Source organism: Oryzias latipes, chromosome 8 (assembly GCF_053564925.1).
Source record: "Oryzias latipes strain Hd-rR chromosome 8, Olatipes_Hd-rR_3.1".
NCBI lineage: Eukaryota > Metazoa > Chordata > Actinopteri > Beloniformes > Adrianichthyidae > Oryzias > Oryzias latipes.
In genome coordinates, this window is record NC_136244.1 from 26,531,392 (window position 1) to 26,553,390 (window position 21,999).

The 21,999-nt window shown below is 43.4% G+C and overlaps 2 protein-coding genes across 7 annotated transcripts in view; one reads left to right on the forward strand and one right to left on the reverse strand.

Moving 5' to 3' along the window:
• rbfox3b (RNA binding fox-1 homolog 3b) overlaps nt 1-21,999 on the forward strand; it is a 653,838-nt gene that overhangs the window by 45,318 nt on the left and 586,521 nt on the right. For 3 of the 4 annotated variants that reach the window (XM_078951941.1, XM_078951943.1, XM_078951937.1), the window contains exon 4: nt 14,667-14,828. Coding sequence is in view for 1 of the 4 variants with exons in the window: in XM_078951931.1 (XP_078808057.1) it covers nt 14,817-14,828 (12 nt within the window). In the remaining 3 variants the exon portion in view is untranslated. Of the gene's footprint in view, nt 1-6,959; nt 7,066-14,666; nt 14,829-21,999 lie in introns of all 4 variants that reach the window. The other variant, XM_078951931.1, reaches the window with a different exon arrangement.
• cbx2 (chromobox homolog 2 (Drosophila Pc class)) lies at nt 16,661-21,723 on the reverse strand. 3 transcript variants are annotated; one of them, XM_023957146.2, is made up of 5 exons: nt 21,321-21,723; nt 21,123-21,224; nt 19,107-19,172; nt 18,967-19,036; nt 16,661-18,888 (listed from the first exon to the last, which is right to left on the reverse strand). In XM_023957146.2, exons 4-5 carry the CDS (start codon nt 19,012-19,014, stop codon nt 17,740-17,742), a joined length of 1,197 nt encoding a protein of 398 aa, XP_023812914.1. In that variant the 5' UTR covers nt 19,015-19,036; nt 19,107-19,172; nt 21,123-21,224; nt 21,321-21,723; the 3' UTR covers nt 16,661-17,739. The 3 variants fall into 3 exon arrangements, with proteins under 3 accessions (XP_023812914.1, XP_011476017.1, NP_001098386.1); XM_011477715.4 differs by having other exon boundaries at nt 21,181-21,224; nt 21,321-21,722; NM_001104916.1 differs by lacking the exon at nt 19,107-19,172 and having other exon boundaries at nt 17,740-19,065; nt 21,180-21,224; nt 21,321-21,392.

Sequence of the window (21,999 nt, forward strand, 5' to 3'; positions counted from 1 at the left end):
TCAGAAGCTACAAAAATCTCAAGCGAATGAATCTTTATTAAAGATGCTTTTTCAAAGAGAATATGGCTGAAGTGTGTTGTAAAAAATGCCTTTAAACCTGTTTGATGTGAAGCATTGACAGATGGTTCAGACTGAATATGTGGTCAGGACTCATTTCAGAGCTTCTTTAGTTTAAGATTGGATACAACTTCACAGTGTGTGAGTGAACAAGCGCTCATGGAAATAGCTGTCTGAGTACATCTGCCACTACCGCCAAATCTGAGGAAACCTGCGGTTTTTCATTCACTGCATAGGTTGAGACGTTGATGTGACGGCAGATGGTCTTCCCAGGAAACAGCTGGTTTTTGTTGTTCACTTGAATGTGAACTGGATGCTCAGCTGGAGCCTGGGCGAGATTTCTCCCATTTCGGATGGAGCCAATGCCCAGTGTTTGTGGTATTGCACAAGGAATAAAATGAAGTAAAAAGTTTTTGCAATAGCGACTGATCAATGCTAAATCTACCAATTTATCCATGTGTTTGTTAATGCATCAATATTTATCAATGTAACTGTTTATTTCGCCGACTGTCTGTCCACCCATGTGTACTTTTAAAAATGTATTCATCCTCCTACATATCTAGATAAATTATGCTATGCACCCACCAGACCTCATAAGGGGCAGTACAATGTGGTTTTGACAGCGGTCGAAGGCGGATGGATACCTTGGCAGTCAAACTTCCTGGTCACGGAACCTGGCTTTTTTGGTCATGGAGTGTCACGTCTCTGGGAGTTGTGGACCTAAACTAGTACAGGAAGTTGACGGATACCGGACAGGTTTAGTTGGGGTCACCTCCATGCCCGGCCTGGGCTCTGAAACCTTAATGCCTTGAGCAATTTTTCTACTGTTCTGGTTTATTTCCCAGTGGGAGGCAGCAGGCTGGTGTGGGCTTAGATCTGAGCCTCCAGGTTGACCACCAAGTGTTGGACAACCTGATTGACCGTAGTTTTAGTCCACGAGCTGTGCAGCAGTTTAAAGGACCTGGCTGTTTTGGGGTCTCTGGATGAGATTGTTGGTTCATGCCAGTCCTACTTTGATCCTGGAACACTTGTCCCGGATCTGCTAACATCAACATTTTCTGGTCTGCCCATGTTGGCAAACCTTCCTAAGAAACTCTGGAGTCCACCAGGTCCTGGTGCTTCCTCAACTCAAAAGGAAAGAAAAACGCAAAATGTTCAGTCTTTTGTTTTCAAAACAAACAACTGCTGCTTACTAGAGAGCACCAGGCCTCTGTGACCTCATCTATGGCCATGATTACCCAAAAAACCCTTTATCCATCTACAAATCCACCTCTACCCCGGTTCTATCGATCTATTTGATTCCTCTTTGCCTGTATATACATCTATCAATTTGAATGTGTCCATCTATCATTTATCTATCCACATATCAATGCTTCTATTCTTCAATATCCTTAAAACAGAACATATCTATTGATATTTATTATGTATAAATATCTGTCAATCATCTATTGATACACCTGCCTGTCCAGCTTTCATACATTGTTCTCTGTCCATTTCTATCAGTTTTTACCTCTATTTGTAGCTCTTTCCATCCATTTATCATTCATGTATTGATGTCCATTTGTTAGAAAGTTTATTTTAACACTGAAACACTGAAAATGCTTCTTACATGCTTTTCTGTGTCTTGTTACTCAGCACGCGCCCGTGACATCCCCCTAATACCTACCTTGTAGTTCCTTAAAAGAATTCTCTTAAAACAATGGTGTAACAGCACAACGATGACACACAGCCACTCATTGAAATATGATCGGATGAATTCAGGCTCATTACAACAACTCTTGATGTGACGCACATTGCTTCTCATTGTTTTTCTGACAATCTATAGGTCATAAACACTTATCAGTGTACCTTCTCAGCTGTCTTCTTGCCAGTTACCGTCCTGCAGTATGCCTCCACCAGACAAAAAAAGCATGAGGAAATTATTAAACCTGACGTTGATACAGACTTTCAAAATTGGTCAGCGAAATATAAAGTCTGAATGAGTGAACTATCCCGACAAGGACTGCAAAACGCAAGACTTCCATAAAAACAGGAAGGTCAGATCGACGGCAGTCTGAATACAGACCAAGTACAAGGTTCAGGACTTCTGGTCTGAATACACCCTAGAACAGGCAAATAGTTGGCTTCAGTCATGTCACTTGGTATGTCATTTAGAACCAAGTAAATGTCTTTAAGGGAAACAAACTTTGACATTTGTGAAAGGCACCATCATGGGATCCTGATGTAAGAAAAAGATCCAAAGTTATAGAAAACGTTGACATAAATCAAGCGTTTAAATCTGGTTTTGGAGGAGAATCGTGGAAAATACTTGGACTTAAAAACTTAAAATTTGGTAAAAAATAGCATGAAGACATCGGAGGTTCAACCTCCTGATCACCTAATCATGAGTGGTTTCCCCTCAACATTGCTTATAGCTTCATCTGGAGATTAGTTTTGTTCGTCAATAGTAATAGTAGAATAGTAACCATAGTAACAGCTGCTGAGTGTTATTTTCGGCTCTGTGCTGTGTTGGAATCGTGTCAAAAATCGACATTTTTAAATGACTGCTATCACTTTTAATGGACCACTTGTTAATCTTGAATTAAAGCATAAAATCTACGCTCAATTTAGTGAATTGTCATGTATCCAAACACAAAACAAGGGAAGTCATTTGGGAGAAAGTGCATTTGTTTCGTAGAATTATTCCCTAACTGACTGCTCATTATTCCTTTTGAAAGGGATCTTGTTTGGGGTTCATTGAGCGGGAAATGATATAAATCTTTGGACATTTTGTGCTTTAAAAAAACCTTTCAAGTAAAATAGTTTAGAAAATACGGAGAGATCAGAGTTCATACTTTCAGCAAAGCAACCTAATGAGGGAAATACAGTAATTATAATTCTCGCTGCATGATTCAAAGAAAATCTCTGCGAGGCATCTCCATCTTCCTCCCCCACCATTCCAGGGTCTGAGGAGGCTTTTGATGATTTTTGCAACCTGGACCACAAGGAATGCTTTTATCTGTAGGAGCTGACGAAATGAGTCGCTTGTTTTTGGTTTTGGATTTAAAAAAAGGTGGATTTGTGTTCTGGAGGACGCTCTTCATCCTTGATTGTCCTGTTGGAGGTGATCTTTGGTTCAGGGTGCTTGCTTGGCTCTGAGCTGTGTTGGTGAGCTCTCCCCCAGGTCAGATAATTGCTGCTACTCCCCATCCCAGAGACGAGGGATAACTCTGATCAACAAGGTCATTGTTGGCTTTTCTTCAGCTGTAAATTTTGCTCAATGATTTGTGTTGGGGGGGGGCAGTTCTGCTGTTTGATGTCCAGAGCTCATTAATCGAAGTTTCATCTGGTATGCAAGGTCGGGCTTTACTTTGATGGAAACTGAGTTTCTCTGCCAACTTAAGACACTTCTGATGGGAAAGGAAACCCAGGCACATTCTGGATTTTCTGCCGGTGTCCCGCAGCTGAAAGTCGACGTAAAGCTGGACCCCAAAGTTTGGTGAAAACTTCAGCACAACTGAATTTTTCCCCTCTGGACGGAAATGTGAAGTTTTGCTGAATTTGTCCCACCTTAAAGCTGTGAAATACTTTCAAACCGGCAGGAATGGGTTTATTTTGAGGGCTGAGAACTCAAATCCCTTTTGCATCTTTGCTCTGAGAACCTTTGAAACAGAAAAATGAGAAGAAACGCTGTGTTTGCTGTGTAAAGCAATAACAGGCTCTTCTGTGCACCCAACGCAGGAATTTTCTGCAATTAACTCTAACGTCGCATGCAAATATAAAGCTTTGAGGTTCTGCAGGCGGGATGGCGGGTGGCTGGCGGCGGGCGGGCACTTGCACTGCGAGATTCCAGGCCTTTGTTCTGGCTGGGTTTTGGCCGATCGCCAGGCCGCCTCAGCTGGCAGCATCCAGCTTTAATTTTCTCACAATGAGCGGCGTGTGAGCCATCCATCACATTTAAGTCCACCAACCCGCCGGTTCCTCTGGAACCTCAGCTGTGATCCGGGTAAACATCCCAGGACCCTCCTGTCATTCTGTTAGTTTGCCTCCAACTCAGGAATCCATTAAAAATCCCCCCAAGAGTAAAAAAAAAGTCATTATTCCGTCCAATTTCTTACGATTCCTAGACATGTTGCAGAATATCTGCAAATTGCTTCCAGAACCTTTTTAGTTCAGCCCCGCCTTAATTATGGCGGTAAAAGAAAGCAGAGGTACCTGAAAGCGAAAGAAAACTGTGCATTAACCCACAGGAAAGCAAAAGGTCAAAAAAGATGCAAAGTTTTGCTGAAAGGCAGGATATTAAACAACAATATCAGAAGTGACTTATCATATACAGGACAAAAAATTAAAACAAAGATGAAAAAATACATATACATTCCTTAGAGTCATGTCTTTAAACTTTTTTAGTCTATTAAAGAAGAAAGCATTGATGTGTAGATGTCAGCATGACAGCTGGATATAATTGAAATACCAAACCTTAATGACCTTTACCATCCAGATGAGTTTAAATACTATATTTTCTGATGTGTAACAATATTGTGGATTGTGGCGAGCTCATCCATATAATGAAAACGAACCTTCATCACTGACATTCTTCTTCCAGTTTAGACAAAACCTGTCCCTATCTGAAAAAGCAACACGCCATCTACAGCGTTTACCTTAACGATGTGGGCGGGGCATAAACGCTATAATGAATTTGAATTTCTTGTCCTAAGAGTGAGACTGTAAGTCAGGGGTGGGCAATTATTTTAACTCGCGGGCCACATTGGGTTCTAAAATTCGATAGAAGGGGCCGGACCACGAGCAGATGCGTGGAGTGAGAATGATATAGAATATTCTAGAGTTCTTAGTTTAAGACCTTTGTTCTCATTTTAGATCTTTTTTTTATTGTGAAGCCCTTTGGTAACTTCAAGGAGTTTTAAACTGCTGTATATAAAACATTTCATTCATTCATGATCCTTTTAATAAAATAAATAACATTATTTATGAAATAAACCAATGACCAAATAACACTCTGTGATTTTCAAAGACAAAATTTCAGGAAAAATATACTGTCACATTAAAAAAAAAAACACAAAAACAACAACAGTCGATCCTCTCCCTTCATAATAAAGACTTTGAGGGCTGCAGCACATCACTCGTCTAACAGTTTGCGCAGCTGCGCTGTGTCCTGCACGTCTGTTTCTCATCCAGTAATAATAAAAAAAGCACATTTCTATGTCTTCTGCTGCAGCTAAGCATATATCTGCGTTACCTTTTCACCAGAACAGAGTTCCATCGTTTATTGCAGAAGTTAGGCTCTAAAAATAACCGTGATCGGTGAAATCCAGAGTCTGATTACAGACGTTTTATGGCATCCAAACTCCTCACTGCCCACTTTCTACACTTTTCTCACACAGACATGAACATTTTCACACTTTTCTTTCTTGTTTAAATTCTCAAACCTTCATAGAAATTAGGTCCAGGATCTCAGAATGAAAACAAAAATCGGATCGATCGATCACAGATTTCTGATCTGAGGAGCTCCGCGTTTCTGTACAGGAGACACGGCACGGACTGAGGAGATTGATCAACAGGGTCTCCAGCCAAACAGGACACAGAACAGGGTGAACTGTTTAAAAAAAAAGCAGCATAATCGCTCTAAAAGAATGAGCTAAACTAAAGTAAACTGTACCAGAGTTCATCCCCAGGAGAACAAACAAACCTCATTCTTGTTACCTTCAAAGTACTTTTGGCCTCATGTTTCTCTCTGTGCGCACATGGTAAGCACACATGCATGATGGAATTAAAGGTCCTGTATCGATTCATTCAGACTCTACAGAGTGCTCCTGGGTACGCTTTCAGTCCCAACTGCCATGACGTGTGGATTTTTATATGGCATGCTGCTGGTGGCAGGTCTTAGTGAACACTTATGCAACTGCTAGGGTGTTGTAGGTGAGGCCCAGGCATGTCGTATGGATGTTTTATTTTTTACCCCTGCAGACTGCGTAGGAAGCTCATTATTGCTGTTCATGTGAAATGCTTTCGCTAAGTTTGTGTGGACATCCTACTTGTGTATCACTTGCACATGCCGTACACAAAGCATTTGCATGTGGACAGTAAGGCCGGTTTATACTAGTAACCGCTGTGGTCGTATTTGTCACAAGGCCAGCAGAGCGGTATCGCCGCGATCTCTGGAAAATGTGACACCTGCTGAGGATGTCATCCGCGACTGGAATTTTAGCCCCAGAGTGCATTTGTGTGCAAATCACGTTGTTCAACCAGAATTTATTTTGAGCGATTACAGAACATGATCAAAGAGCAACTCTGTCCAGAAAAATGTATTTTTAACACTTAAGATGATGAAAACTGGATTGAAGAAGTTAAAGGAAATTCAAACCTTAAAGAAAGACACAGTGAGAGCAGACAACTAGCTAGAAAATAGAGCAAGTTACTGGAAAGACAGATCTTGTCTTGTATCTTGCAGCACTGGAGAATGCAATTCCGCCCGGTTTTTCTTTATTTTTATTTTGTTGCCTCTTTATTGCTTGCCTCTGCTTGGTGGACTAGCACACCACTTCCTCAACTTCCCCATTCGTTAACGAATGCAGCGGTGTCTGATCAGACGCCCTTCGAGTTAAAAATGAACGCTTGAGACAATCGTGTTGCTTAAAAAGTATCAGTGCTACTCAGCAGTTCATCGCAGTTCTCACAAACAGTTGCAAGTAAAACTAGCCAACCCCTAAGTGGGAAGTACTCGCACCTTAACCTTACTAATGATGAGAATTTGGCGTAAAGTACAACAGCATCACCGTACGTCATAGGTGCGTGTAATTTCCAATACACTCTTCACACACGACAATGGTACATTCCATAATCACAATGTCCGTAGAGGTGGGCGTCCTAGCCTCAATGGAATAAGACACACCTGTGCTTCCCTTAAGATACACCTGTTCCTCTCTACGACCCTCCACGGACCTCGACGACCCAAAAACCTGCAGCACCTGTACGGGTCAACGTCTGTATGGATACACGTGACTACAGCTTAAGGTAGATTTTTGTTCAAACCTCTCTTCCCACCAAAACGAAACACTTAAAAGACCCCAGGATGTGTCACTCCCAGAAAATCCTTTTCTTAGACTTCTAAAGTTTTTACAAGCTCACGTTTAGCCAAACTCATGAATTTCACCCATAGGTTTCTGTGTCCAGAATATCATACAGTCTGTAAAGGACGTGTCGCACAGCCACTAAGCACATTTTACGCATAGGGAATTCCAGTATTTATATAAAAGATGCGTCCTACACATAATTCAAAAGTGTTTCTTGCGTTCGTCGATGTGTGCAGATGTCCGTCGAGGGTTTCGACCGACTGGTCTTTATATTAATTCGGTTTTGAGCTGTTCAAAATTTCTGGTCAGTTGAGAATTTCAGTTTACGTGCATTTTACGAATTTTATACAGTATTATTGCGTAAGTTCTACACAATTGTGCATGATTTTTGTGAGATTCATTGGCAAATTTGTGTCTTTCCACGACCCTTCCACGTATGTCTAACAGACTTTTCACACATGTACCACCGGTGTTTAACTTTTTTTTCACATATATGGCGCACATATCACGTAATAGAAGCAGATATAAACAGTACAATAATTACACATGGTTCATGTTTTATGTTGGTTTACGTGTTCTTTGTGTGGTTTATTTGTACTTCTGTGGTTTTAATGTCATTCATTCCTGATAAATCTGTGAAATTTTAATTTTTCTCACTTTTTCCACGTATATTCACGTATGACCATTTTTCATCTGTGCAATATCTGCAAATTGTATGTAGCGGTTGTGCGACACGGCCTTAATGTGATGTGGGGAAAAAAAGGTATTTTTGATGGCTGGAAATGACCTCGTCTGTGCTTTTCTGGTTCCTTTGAGTTTAAAATCTCCTGTCTGCAGAAAACTGGTCCTGTTGGGTATTTTTATTTTCAAACGTTTTTCTGGGAAACAATAAAACCATCAGAACTTTATTAATCTGTTGATGTTCTTGGGATAAAAACTGGCCTTCGCCCAAGTTTATACAAGCACTTGGATCCGGATTTGAGGCTTTTTAGTTGTTTCATGATCAGATCAGCCTCTGAGAAGTTAAATGGTCGCCACATGAGAAGTGGTAATGACGCTCTTTACAGGGGTTATGACTGCACCCAAACGGACCTCCGAGTCAAAGGTCATGTCCTTTAAAGTTGACTGTAAACTTCAGCAGGATCTCGGTTTTTTCTTCCATCAAGATTGATATTGTAATCCACTGGAGCAGAAGTTGAGCATAAAAAGGTTATCAGGAAGAAAAGCCCTTCAGCGTCAGAGGCCGAGACGAAGCCAAGCTGGCGTCTGTGTCGTGTTGACGGAGCACCGCCATTAACACTCCGACGGGTTGCTGATGTACTCGGATTTTATGAAGGTGCTGCACCAACGTGTCACTGAAATGCTTATTTTTCAACTCGGCTCTGTTTCTGAGCCTGTTCTAGAAAGCGGTTTTGGAGAATTTCCCTTTTTATGAAAGGGATAAAAACTGACAAACATTTGTTTTTTAAGTAACATTTTGATTTTGGAGAACAAGTTTAAAGCCTCTAAAAGTGTATTTTATCTTTATAAATGTGGGAAAAAATGCATCATGTTGATGAGCAAAAGTTCATTACATCTTTTTTTTCTGGTAAAATACAAAATTCGGCTTTAATTTCTTCTTTGGAAACTCTTAAGCCGAACTCTGTGATGCTGACGGAGTTGATGACAGAACCGACCGTTTTTTCTCAGAACAGACTAAAAGTCGGATGGCGCCATGATGGCGGCTTCTGCAGCGGGTTCTCGCCATGTGTGGGTCTTTGATAAGATGACCTAAAGCTTCTCACAGCACAGATGTGATGTTTGCTTGTGTTACTGTACGTTTGCTCAGATTCTGTATTCCTGTCACGACTAGAGGCCCACAGAAGGATCTGCAGAGGAGGAATGGATTCACTCACTGTTTCATGCAAAACCAGGTTCAGTCCTGACACCACATACTCTGTATTACATTTTTGGTTCAGTGATGCCCTGATCTTCCTGATCCAAAGGTTCCTCTGAGAGCTGACTCAAGGTGTAGCTCATAAATTGGTAATGATCGGCAGTTTCTCTGATTATTTTGAACATCTAACCAAAATTCAGGTATTCATCGTGTCATTTGAAGCTTATTACATCAGCCAGCTTCTGATTCATCTGCTAATTATTATACAGGATTATTCCATTCAATTTTATTCATAAATCCCAATATTACAACTATCTTGGCCTTAATGGGATTCATATGTTCATCATGTTGGTAATTTTCAGTAATAAGCATAATTCTTAATTCAGCATTGGTGTTTACTTGACACTTTTTAGTTTTATCTTTAAGTTTTATCTTTATCGACTACTATGGATAATTTGTGTAAGGTATAATGCCCAACGAGAGGTCGTTATTCACTGTCACTTAAAAAATAAATACCTGTAAAAGAAGATTTTAGCACTGTTATTTTTAACATTTGAAGACCCACTCCAAGGAAAATTGGGCTGTTGTAGCATTTATCGCACGATGGAAGACATTTGTAAAATAATTCAATTTAAAACTGCTTTTAAGTTGTTGTTTTTTTCAAATCAGGATGAATCAGGAGCAGATGAAAAAAACGAGTCAACGTCTCCCTGCTCTGCTCCATTCTGATGCTTTTGTGCTCTGATGTCTTTTAATTAGAAATTTACCTCCAAGTTGTGCGTGGGACTAATTTCCTATCAAGCCTTTGTTTACACTCTCTCCTGCTAGCCTATAGCACCTCACAAGCTCAAGCTAACAGTAGCCTAGCAACAAAAAAAAAATACGGCGAGTAATATCGGAGGTATGCAGCCGTCCAGTTTGGAGCCAGATACCAGCTCAGATGAGGAAAATAATGTATGCACTTGTCTGCAAGTGGATGCTGCAGAAATGTAGTGAAGAAGGGAGACTTTGGCCCCGCCCATGGCACTTACTGCGACACAAACCCGAGCCTGATCCTGTTCAATCACTGAATAAAGAAAAGCTCAGAAACGCAGTTCTAATCCTTAATTATTGTGTGGATTTATATATATATATATATATCCTCCATAATGAAAAAAATGTTAACATAGAAAACGCAATTTTCATTGGATTGGGTCTTCAATTTTCTTGAGCTGCCTCAAAACTGTACGGCTGATTAGTTCCAACATTACGGGGCGACCGTGGTGCAGCGGTGGGGCGGACAACCCATGATTGTAAGGTTGCAGGCTCGATTCCTGCCTTGCACGCCCATGAGTCAAAGTGTCCTTGGGCAAGACACTGAACCCCACCTTGCCTCTGGTGGTAGGCGGGCGCTTGTGCTTGGCAGCGGTGCCGCCACCAGTGTGTGTGAATGTGTGTGTGGATGTGTGTGTGACTGGGTGAATGGGCTGTGACTGTAAAAGTGCTTTGTCCTTGTAGTAGGCCTGCACAATATACTGCAAATTTATCATTATCGCGACATCAAGCTGTGCAATATGCATACCGCAAAAGACGGCAAAAATCGCAATAAATGGTTACCTTAAATGTGCTAAAACAAACTCACGGCAGATTGACATATTGAACAAAGGAAATAAATCCCTTTATGCATTTAACCAATCAGAAGGACCCGTTTACGTTTTTGATCAATCAGATGAGCCCTTTTATGTTTGATGTTTGCCTCCTACGTCGACAAGGGTCAGTTGGAGTATAATTTTTAAACTGTTGCAGTGAAATGGAAATGATGTTTTTGGTTTTTTTGCTATTTGTTTATATACCGCAATTTATATCCTTATCGCAATATTAATTACCAATATCGCATATCGCGAGTTTTCCTCATATCGTGCAGCCCTACCTTGTAGGTAGAAAAGCGCTTTACAAGTATACGCCATTTACCATTTGTTTACCATTACACAGGTTTTTGGGTTTAAGCTAAAAACATCATCATCAAAATTCAAAGGCCACTGGGACCACAAGCTAGCAGCAGCTCACAAACCATTTTACAGCTTGTTTCTAGTTATACTTTGTGTTCAGGCCAACCTTCAAAGGAGATGTTAAAATAAGAGTTTTTGTTAAAGAAAGTAAAGGGTTGAAGAAACAATTTGATAAAAATCTAATTTGATGTGGAAGAAATCGTTTCTTAGGGATTTTAAGTGTGCCCTGTAGTGCAGGAAGATGCCCCTAGAAGTGATCCAGCTTCCCCTGAAGCTGAATGGAAGGTGATGGAAGACTGTGTTTAGCTGAGCAGCTCTCAGTGTGACGGCTCCCGTTCTCACCGGCGTCTTTATTACCTTAAGCGAGTTAACCTGGAGATCTGCTTCTGTCTGAGACGAAGCAGCGTGAAAACAATTACAATGCAATTACATCGGCCACTTTGTGCGTCTCGTCACTGCCCAGCCGTTGGCCTCCTGCTGCCGAGAAATGGATTACATTCTGCTCTAATGAGTGTTGGAGCATCAACAAATGAACGCTACAGACGTGGACTCAAACTCTTCGTGTCCACCATGGCTGCGACAAAGACGGCGGAGTGAAGACGGAAATTCTGCCCCCCGGGACGTAGAGGGCCTCTGAAATGTTCACGCAGACACAGAAATGTCAAACAGAGGGTGTTTTGTGTAGCAGCGGGGCAGAGGTGTTCTCCCGGCGGTGATAAAACTCAGGCAGGCCGTGTTGGTCCTGTAAACGTGATCTGCAATGTGTTAATTACAAGCTGGCGCCTGCGTGAAGCTGTGCGTGCCTGAAGCGAGCGAGGTCGTCCTGATCTGCATCCCAAAGAGGACGGCGACGGCCTCCAAACGAGATTTTCCCTCCGCTGGGGATCCTGTTTGCACGGGGCCGCTTTAAACAAATTAAGAGCCGGTTCAGTGCTGTTTGCCAGACCCCTGTCTCCTGCAGGGGCCGTAGCGGAGGGGGGGCCCTGTGTTGTTTACTGTCACTCATGTGGTGGAGGGCCGAGGCTTTGTGTGTTTAACACGCCGTTTCTCACAGAGGACGATGAAGAAGCTCCTGAGGCCGAATGACGGAAAGATGAATGAAGCAATAAGTCCAAGTTTTACTTCAGTACAAACTTTGTGACCGCCTGTTGAACAGAACCCCAGATTTTGATAAATTCCCCCTCCTCCGGTTATTAAGGCTTGTTCCTGCATCCTGGTCTCAGCGCGGCCCCAGAGGACGGTCGATGAAGCCCCTCTCTCAGGTTTTGTTATTGGGTAATGGTTTTCAACGGTTGATGGATGGCTCCTCTGCAGGCCTCCCCGAGGAGCAGAACCTCTATCTCGACATTAATCTGCCGCTGCGAGACAGACACGCTTGTTTAGCCCGCACAAAGCCCAGTAAGCTGTTGTCTGAGGGAAAGCTGGCCGTCTCCAGAGCCACTGGAGGCAGCCATGGCTGGAGCCAGAGTAATGACCTGTGAAATTCAGCCACACTCGTCCTCTCCTGCGCGGCTCCGCCGACTCCGCCGGCTCCGGGTCTCGTTCGCAGCCTGCTGCAGATTTATCCCAACGTCTCTCCTGGTGCCGTCAGCTTTGTGCGAGTTCATGAGGGCTGACCGAGGGAGTCCGAATGGGGTGCTGGGAGGGGGGCGTTAATGAAGCTTTTGTGAAAGTTAGTTTGGAAACTCTTATATAATTGAAGCTGCTGACTTGTGGTTCACATTCCCGCCGTTCCACTGCGGAGTTTCACTCAAATATTTACACTTGCTTTGTCTTGTGAAATGCCCCCCCCCTCCACGCACACACACACACCCCCGACCTCAATCAAATCAGGATGTGAAGCAGAAAAGTTCAGGGGAGGTGTCTTTGACGGTGGTGAGGAAAAGTAGCTGTGTTTTCTTCCCCGGGGCAGATTATCCGAGGATCAGGAGGGCAAACTTCCCGCTGGCCCCTCACGTCTGCCAGATACAGTTTGACTTTGTTACCTCAGCTTCTCAGCAGAGGCAGATTCCTCTTATTCCTTCCCCGTGGGGGTCAAAGAAACGGCTCTGTGGGAGAGGAGCCGCTTTAATAACTCCTCACACTCTTTGTCATCAACCTCCAAACGAGGCGATGCGTTTGTGATCGCCGCAGGCGGTTTGAAAGTGGATTACTTGACAGAATGACCAAGTTCTTCAGGTTCAAATGATTCAGATAAACTAATTTATACATCCAGAACCCAACGTCACTGATATGAGGAAACACCTCTTCTGTTTGGAATGATTACTGCTCAGACAGACACTTTCGGATGTATTCTGGTCCTGGGTTTTTTTTGGCTCGGTCCATTGACCGTTTCTGAGAACTGGACTGAGTGGCCCTGCTGTCCTGGCTTTTTTTGTTGCTGACTCCAAGAAGCCAAAATCCTGTAGACTTCTGTAGAGAAATAAACAGCTGTCACTCATTCTATTGGTCACCATAACCGTTCTTGATCTGATACATTTTTTGTTAACATCTTCTTGATAAGCCTCATTTTTTTCATTACATTTTTTCTGCAGTTCAAGAACTGAACAATCAGCTGCCTTTTAAAGTAGGCGGAGCTTACAGGCTTGCATGTCCAACGTTTAAAAGGTTTCACAGATTTTCCCAGGCCCCGTTTCAGTAGTAGGGGTGTGGCCTTCCAACTAGCTCACTCCAGGTTGGTAGGAGTGGTTGACATAGAAACGTTGACTTCCAACGACTGGGACCAATCACTGCTTGCTGACAATGTCTGGCTCCAACATGGCAGTCTGTATTGTGAAAAAAATGGCACCTGAATAGACTTCATTTGACTGTAGCCAGAAGTGAACCAATTTCTGTGAATGGAGTCGGACTCCCTTAGTCCAGTTTTCAGATGCTGTTGATGGTTTGGTCCTGGTCTTTCTTTGGTCTGGTAAAGTCCCAGATTTGTTCCTGTCCTTGTCTGGCCCTGGTTTGCTCTTTGTATGATCCAGTTCTGGTCCTGGCCTGGTTTTGGTCTGGATGTGTTCGGAATTTGGTCTAGTCCTGGCTCTTTCCGGTCTGGTTCTTGTCTGGTTCTTGCCTGGTTTTGGTCTGAATTTGGTTTAGCCCATGCATTTTTTAGTCTGGTTCTGGTCTGGTCCTGGCCTGGTTTAGTTCTAGTCGTGGTCTGATGCTGGCCTGGTTTTCTTTGGTGGTCTTCTTGTTTTGAGGGATGTGAACTCTCAAGTGATCTCTGGTTTGGACCTAAATAGGAGGTGTGGTTCTGTGTGAATGTGGTGGTACTTTCTTGGAGGAATGGACTCTTCCATGGTTCCTCTGTGAAGAGCGGCTCTCTGTGGTTTTTTGGAGTCTTGAAGTCGACATAACTATCCTTTCAAACCAAAAACATCCCACCTAGAATTTCTGCATGAGTTTCCTGAAGATGGTTGATTCTGGTGAAGCGAGACGGAAAATATTTTCATAATCGATTCTCGTCACTAATTCCGGTTCATTGTAATGGGAAATAATGAAACGTATTAGTCGGAATGTAAAAGGCAGAAAACTTTTCTCTACTGGTTAGATCCTTCAGTGTCGTTTGGAGTCAGTTTCCTCCAGGTTGGACAAAAACCTTTACATTTCAGTTTTTAAGTCCTGATGTCCACAGCTGATCCGAGTGTGGATGACCTCAGACACCGTGACTAACCAGCCTCTGCCCCTCAGGTGTCCGCCAGTTCTCCGGCGAAGATGCGGACTTCGTCTGCGGTAATAGAAGAAAGCTGGGCAGGAAAAAGTGACAGATGTTGGAGGCCCACGCCGAGCAGAAAAGCGAGAGTGGGACTGTCAGACATGTCGACTCCGGCGAGGTGATGGATGGAGAGTGAGGTAAGACAGATGACATCGTCTGTCTGAGGCCGTGTTGTCACAGCGGAGGATTGCCGCTTGTCTTAACCTCTCAATATCAGAGAGCAAACTGAAGTTTGTTTACACGGCTCCGGCGGGGTGATTTAGAGCCCGGCGTGAGGAAGACGTGGGTGGAGGTTTGTTCGCTGGAGGCTGGGATCAGGTTTCCAAACACTCCCTTTGAAATCCAATAGCGGCCGGCGCTTTAAAATGAAGAAGGTGAGATCTTCGGCGAGAGGCCACCTCCGCCTTCACAGCGGTATCGCCCGGGATGGGATGATTGGGGGGCGGCGTGCAGCCGTGACTCAGGTGGTGTGAGGGGGGGTGGGGGCTGCGGTCGAAACCCTGGTGTGTGTGTGTTGAGCTGGTCTCACAGTGTGACAGTGTTCACACTGTTTGTGCATACCAGGCCACTGTGAGAGCCTCTCTGTCGCACGACTGTTTACTCTGGTTTATTTTGGGAGAATTCCACACGACTGCGAAAGGCATCTCTGTAAATTATGGAATTTGGGTAATGATAACTTGTGTCAGTTACTCAGGCTGCCTGATACTGCTTTTAAGAGTGTAAATACATGGGGGGGGGACTTCACTATGAAACTGAACAATGACCTAAATCTGACATATTTTTACTGAATCTGAGAAGTCTATAAGAAATCAGGTCACCTGATCTGATACACCAGTCAAAAACGGTAGGGGGGGGGAGTCGGGTCAATTCAGGTGTACGAGTATTCCGTTTTTTTAAATATGTACTAACGTTTAAGTCAAGTTCCTATTCTCCAACTTAATCTGGTTTCAGCTTTTACTCTGAAAATCATTAAGTTTAATGGGGACGCATTAATAAACCCCAGAAGAAGAATCAGATTCATAGAAGCTGTGGCGCTAGGTGCAACAGCACCATCTAGTGGTTGACGTAGTGTCTGTCATCGTCATCTGGAGTTTGGAATTTACAGGGAAAAAAACCTGGACAAATCAGGGAATTTACTTTTTGGAAAGTAAATATTTTTACTCCACCACATTTAAAATGATTACTGTTCATTTAAATTCTATAAAATACTTTTTACCGTCATTAGGTGGGGTTGAGATTTTTGTTAACATAAATCAAGCGTCTCTCTCATCTACTTTATTTTGGCAATTTAGTGAAAAATATGATCAAAAATGACCATTTTGAACATGAAAATGTGGCATAAAAGAAAAAAAGGATTCCACTGATTTAAAAGGACACTTTTCTTTCCTTTTCACTTTTTAAAGGCAAAAATTGAACACATTAAAATATTTTTTTTAAAATAGGGTCATTTGTGTATGGTGTCAATTCAGCGCCTAATGTATTGTGAATCAAAACCCCAAATCTGCTAATCAAAATTCCTAAATTGAGAGCCAAAACCCATGCAAACAAAAGATATAACCCAAAGCGCAATCATATTTCTTAGGTGCCGATTTGTTTTCTCGCCATTCAGAAATGGTCTTTTTGAGTTGTGCTTTTATTCTGAAATTGTCTAACCATATTTGTGGGTCAGTCTCACTCATGCTGCTCCTTTCCTTGTAAACGTAAAGCAAAGACTTCATTTCTAAGACTGTCAACCAAACTAAGTAAAAAGTCTGAGAAAAATCAAGTTATAGATGATTTTTTTTTAGAAATTTCGTTTTCTTCAAATCCAGTTCCATTTCATTGTTTGTTTTTTGTTTCCCATCAATAGATTTTTAGAATCTGTCATTTACAGAGTTAGAAAAATGTTAAAGTCTTTGCTGCTGACGTTTTAAAATCTAAAACAAAAGCATTCATCGAATTTACAAACATTTAAACAGAGAGTCTCTCCTGTTTTTGAAGTATTTTATTAGTAAAAATGAGGAGAGGCACAACAGAGAACAGGTGACACCGCCCTGAAAATAAATAGATTGTAAAGAGAACACCCTCCTTTGAAACGGTTAGTACAAATCTAAAGTTCCTGTAGGAGCGTTCCCCTGCCAAAGAACGCCTTAGTCCACGCTTCCAGGAGACCTAAGCGATTGTAAAGATGTGTTCCCCACGTTCCTCTGTCAGCAGGATGTTTGGCACTTTAGCCGACGAGAACATGAAAATGATTCTGTCTCTGAGCACAACGTCTGCAGAACAGGAGGGGCTCTGCAGGAAGAAGTAGCGCTCGGGGCCGCCATTCCCTTTTCTCAAAATAAAAAAAAATGGAAGCCCGGCAGGACTGATCCTGCAGAACCAGAAGAACAACCCGTTCAGGAAAACCCCAGATGAAGCCAAACAAACAATCTGAGCGCCGCTTTTCCAGAACAGAACAGTCCAGCTTATGCAGAAGCCTGCAGTGAAAACTGGCAGACAGAGGTAGCTAATACACAGAACTACAAAAACAATAGTTTCACTCTGTGCTTGTAAGTATAAAACAACAGAAAAATGATTCAAATCCATTTTTTAAGCAAAAGACTCCACAGTGATCATTTCAGTCCCAGCTGGTTTAAATTAATCTATTTGAATTTATTTACAAGCTGTGACTGCGGTTTGTGTAATCCCCAGATTAATTCTCTGAATGTTTTTGTCACTTTGCAGCAAAGGCCTCTGTTTTCACAAAAGGACAGTTTTAATGACAAAAGTTACATCGTTTGTTCACGATTTATATGAAAACGGTTGAAATATTACCAGTAAACCTAGTTTCAGAGCAGAAATGTGAAGGTTTGGACGTGAAATTGACCAGAGCCTCAAAGGAAGCTTCAGATTTTTTACTTTAGAGCAAAACGATGACGAAGAAAAAGGTTTAAGAAAATAAATAATCCCAATCGGAACCAGCAAATTAGCCAAACGGCTCGTTTTGATTAATAGAGGAGGAACAAATGAACCCTGTAATTCAAGGGGTTTCTCTCAGAACCGGCTCTGGTTCTCCTTGGAGGCGGCTCAGTAGTTGCGAAGGCTGAAGAAGCCCACGCTGGTGGGCGACTCCTTGACGGTGACGGTGACCAGGTTGGCGGTGACGTCGGTGACGAACACGTGCTCGATGAGGCTGCGCGTGGGCTTCCAGTCCTGGTTCTGGACGGCCGCCCCGTTGAAGGAAGCGTCGTGGTCGGAGTCGGAGCTGCTTTCCTCTTCCCCCGTGCTCATCTCCGTCATTCTGGGCTTCTTCGACCTCTCCGGCTGCTTCTGGACCTCGGATCCGGACTTGTCGGGTTGGCTCTTCCTGGCTGCTGGTCTTCTCTGGGGGTCATCGTGGTGCACCTGTGCGGGGGTGGCGGCTTTCTTGGCGGGGGTGGCGGCGCCCCTCTGGGCGTTCCCAGCAGTGCCGCTGCCCTGAGACAGTTTGTGATGAAGGTTGAGGGGCTGTGGACCAGATCCTGGGTTGGAGGGGGGGTTCTTTGGAGGGGGAGTCCCTGTTTTGGTGCTGAGCATCCGCTGCATCGTTGACAGGGGGGTGTGGGCTTTCCTCTGCCCGCCGGGTGTGTGCTGCGCTGCCCCCTGGAGGGGGTGTTTGGAAGGGTTCAGGTGCAGCGCTGCGACCCCTTTAGCCTTTTTCAGATCCAGACTCGCCCCGCTGCTCACGGCGGACGGTCTGCTCTGGCCGGATTTGTTCAGGGGGAGGGAGGTCTGCACCGAGGACCTTCCGGGTCCCGCGGAGCCCGGGGCGTTCTTGACCCCCCCGCCCTGGGCCAGAGGACTCCGGTTCTGAGCCCCCACCGCCTCCCTGGCTGAGCCGCGGTGGAAGCCCAAGAAGGCAAAGCCGGGCGGCTGGACCGGCTTATGGGGGCCCCCCGGCAGATCGGGGCCCTTGTCCGTTTTGGGAGGAGCTTTGTTCTGCTGAAGCTCCTTCGCCTCACCTCTGCGCTTCTTTGACGGATCCGGTTTGGCCATCAGGATTTGAGCCTTCTTCTGTGGGACGGGGTCATGGTCTCTGGTCCGGACAGTCGGCGCCGTCTGCTGAAGGTGGCTGTCCTCATCTTCATCTTCATCTTCTGAGGAGGATGAGGAGGAGGAGCAGGAGGATGAGGAGTCAGATGAAGAAGACATCGCTGAAGATGAGGTGCTGGACTTGGGCGGTTCTGGTAAGCTGTCCTGAATCGTAGAGAAGAAACGTGCGTTAGTGCGGTCAGAGTCGGAAAGTCGCGGCGCTGCTCTTCGGCTGGTCCTCACCAGGATCTTCCGTGGTCTTCCTCGGGGTCTCTTCCCTCTTTTGAGCATCAGCAGCTCCTTCTCCTGCTCCCTGATGGAGGAAAACGCCGCATGAGAACTTTACCGAGGAACACGCCGAAACTCTGAAGGAACAAACGTACTTTTTGTTGAAGGCAGCCAGCAGCCTCGGGTCCAGGATGTTTTCTTGAGGCTCCCAGCTGTTGTGTCTAAGACAGCAAAAGAGCGTTACCACGGAGACCAACCATTAAATCAGATTTCAGCAAACTGATCATTTACCAAACTTGAACCCTAACAAACAAACGTGGAACCGGATGAGAACCTCCTTTGAGAACAAATTTCTTGTGAGTTTTCTGGTTCTTTAGCTACCACATCAGATTTGTTGTGAAGTTCCTGCTGCCACACAATCGGAGCGACTTCCCCCATTCACAGGTCCGGCCCTGCATGACATTAAGCTCCTTTCTGTCCCGGGCCAGCGCTCCTTTGTCCCCCCCGTCCCCTGTCTCCTCCCGGATTAACCAGCCAGCCCCGAACAGCTCCTTTACCCGATCAAATATACGCTTTATTACCTTCTATTTAGTGTTACCACATACTGTAGTTGTCAAGAAATACTGGATGAAATAAACCGCAGAAACTGACAAATGTCAACGACTTATTCTTTTTCTAGAGTTTGTGGTTTTGATGTTTTGCTACCATCAGAGGAACGATGAATGATAGAAAAACAAAGCAGTTTAGTAAAGTGGAGAGGTCAGAAAAACCGGAGGATCCTCTGGACGTCCAACGGTTTTCCAGTTGATGTGCTCAGTCTAGTCTCTGGACCTTTGAGTCCAAAACCAAACCAGGAAGCGTTTGTTTTTAGTCGGATTATTGGCAATCATGACCCGACCCACTCTGACGACAATATCACGTAACATTAGAACACTGGGACTTTTCAAGCCTTGAGTTACGGTACCGGCGTGTTGAAAGGCTCGCTCCACAGTCTCAGAACCAGCTTCACTCACTTCCTCATCATTGGAAACAAATGTTTTCTGGTCTAAAAGAAATCAACAGTTTGAGACTAAACTGGTCTTAGCCCCTCCCCCCCCACTAATCGTCGTCGTGGTCAAAATAGAAATGTCATATCTGGCTATGCTAGCATTTTCTTTACAGCACTTAGATTTTTATAGTTTTTGACTTTTCCTTAACAGTACTTAACATTTTGTTTATAGTATTTGACTGTACTTTTACAGTACTTGCAGTATTTGACTTTATCTTAATACTATTTGACATTTTTTTACAGTACTTGCAGTATTTGAGTTTTTGTTTACAATATTTAGGTTTTTATAGTATTTGACTTTTTTTTATAGTACTTAACATTTTATTTCTAGTATTTGACTGTACTTTTACAGTACTTGCAGTATTTGACTTTTTGTTTACAGTATTTAGGTTTTTATAGTATTTGACTTTTCCGTAACAGTACTTAACATTCTGTTTATAGTACTTTTACAGTACTTGCAGTATTTGATTTTTCTTTACAATATTTTAGTTTTTATTTACAGTACTTAGGTTTTTATAGTATTTGACTTTTCCTTAACAGTAGTTAACTTTTTGTTTATAGCAGTTGACTATTCTTTTACAGTAATTGCAGTATTTGAGTTTTTCTTTACAATATTCGAGTTTTTCTTTGAAGTACTAAGGTTTTTAAGTAGTAGAAGTACTGATTTTTTTTTTTTGCCCTTACAACACTGAACACAGCCTTTCAGAGCGTCATTAGAACCGTTAGAACCTTGTTGTAACCAGAAAACGCCAGTTGTGATCAGCCCAGACCCCCCCAGCATGCACACCCCCACACACAAAGGATGTGGGTGACGAGCTGGCAGGCTCCCGAGAGGGGGGGGGGGGGGGGGGGCAGCGGTGTGCACGCAGGTGACGGGACGTGACCGTGGGAGCAGCCTCCCGGCCACAGCAGAGCAGAGAGTTCACGGAGAACCTGAACTCCAACGGGCCACAACGAACGCAGAACCATCCGCTCTTTCAAAATAAAAGCCCTAAAAAGCGTCGAGATGTGACGAACAAAAGACTTTGGTGGCTAAATCGTTTCAAATCCCGAATAAAAAGGGGAAAAAACCCGAAACGGGGGCACTTAGAATCCACATTTGATGTTCTGCTCATCAACAAACCATCTGCTCGAACGAAAGCAACAAGCGGGTCGTCGTTGTTTTCATTGTTTGGACTCACTTGGATGACCATCCCCTCCACTTGACGAGAAACTCCAACTTTCCCTGAGAAATGTTCAAAAACAGAGGGGCGGAGAGTTCGTGAAGGAGCAAAAAAAGCGGGCAGAAAGTGCGCAAAAGTGAAAGTGACGCGGCTCTGACCTTTCTCACGCGTTTGTTCAAGATGCATTCCGCATCAAAGACCTGCTCTCCCACGGCGCTAAGCTCCTCCATTTCTGCCTGCAGCTCCAACACGGCGACTTCAGCGAGGAGGCTGCAGCCAATCAGAACACAGCCAGCCGCCGCCGGATGTTGGCCCTCCTGCCTTCAAAATAAAACCCACCCTCGACATTTAAGCATTGACATTTTTCAACCAATGTAGTTATTAGGAAGCAGGGTGTGTTTATTTAATGTTGAAAACCGAAATCATGTAAATATGTTGTAAAAAAAAAGTGAATGTGAAAACAGTACTATTTAAGAAAATCATCTTGTTTTAATTGAATAATTTAAAAGTAGACTAGAGATTTATGGCTATAAAGGTTTTTAAAATGGAAAACTTGGAGAGATATCCATCTGGAGTTGTTGGAGGGTATTTAGTTTTTTTTTAAATAGCTTTGAATGAATGCTATGAAACAAATGTAATGTTATAAAGCATGTTTTTACTTTATCTCAAAGCTAAATAAAAAAAAAAAAGTTTTGTTTTGATTCCCATCAAGCCCAGAAGACTGAAAAACAAACAAAAAATTTTTTTAAAATAAAACATTTTTATTCGATTTAAAAAAAAGTCCCTTTGGATTGTTTTTAATTTTTGGTTAATTTCTTTGTTAAGAAATACAAACAG

What these genes read in the sequence shown, in the direction of transcription:
- cbx2 (NM_001104916.1), bottom strand. Translation starts at nt 21,392, where the DNA reads ATGGAGGAGCTTAGCGCCGTGGGAGAGCAGGTCTTTGATGCGGAATGC. An exon ending in TGAACAAACGCGTGAGAAAG is followed by an intron (nt 21,225 to 21,320) that starts GTCAGAGCCGCG and finishes AACATTTCTCAG; the next exon opens with GGAAAGTTGGAGTTTCTCGT. An exon ending in GGAGGGGATGGTCATCCAAG is followed by an intron (nt 19,066 to 21,179) that starts TGAGTCCAAACA and finishes GTTCCTCGGTAA; the next exon opens with AGTTCTCATGCGGCGTTTTC.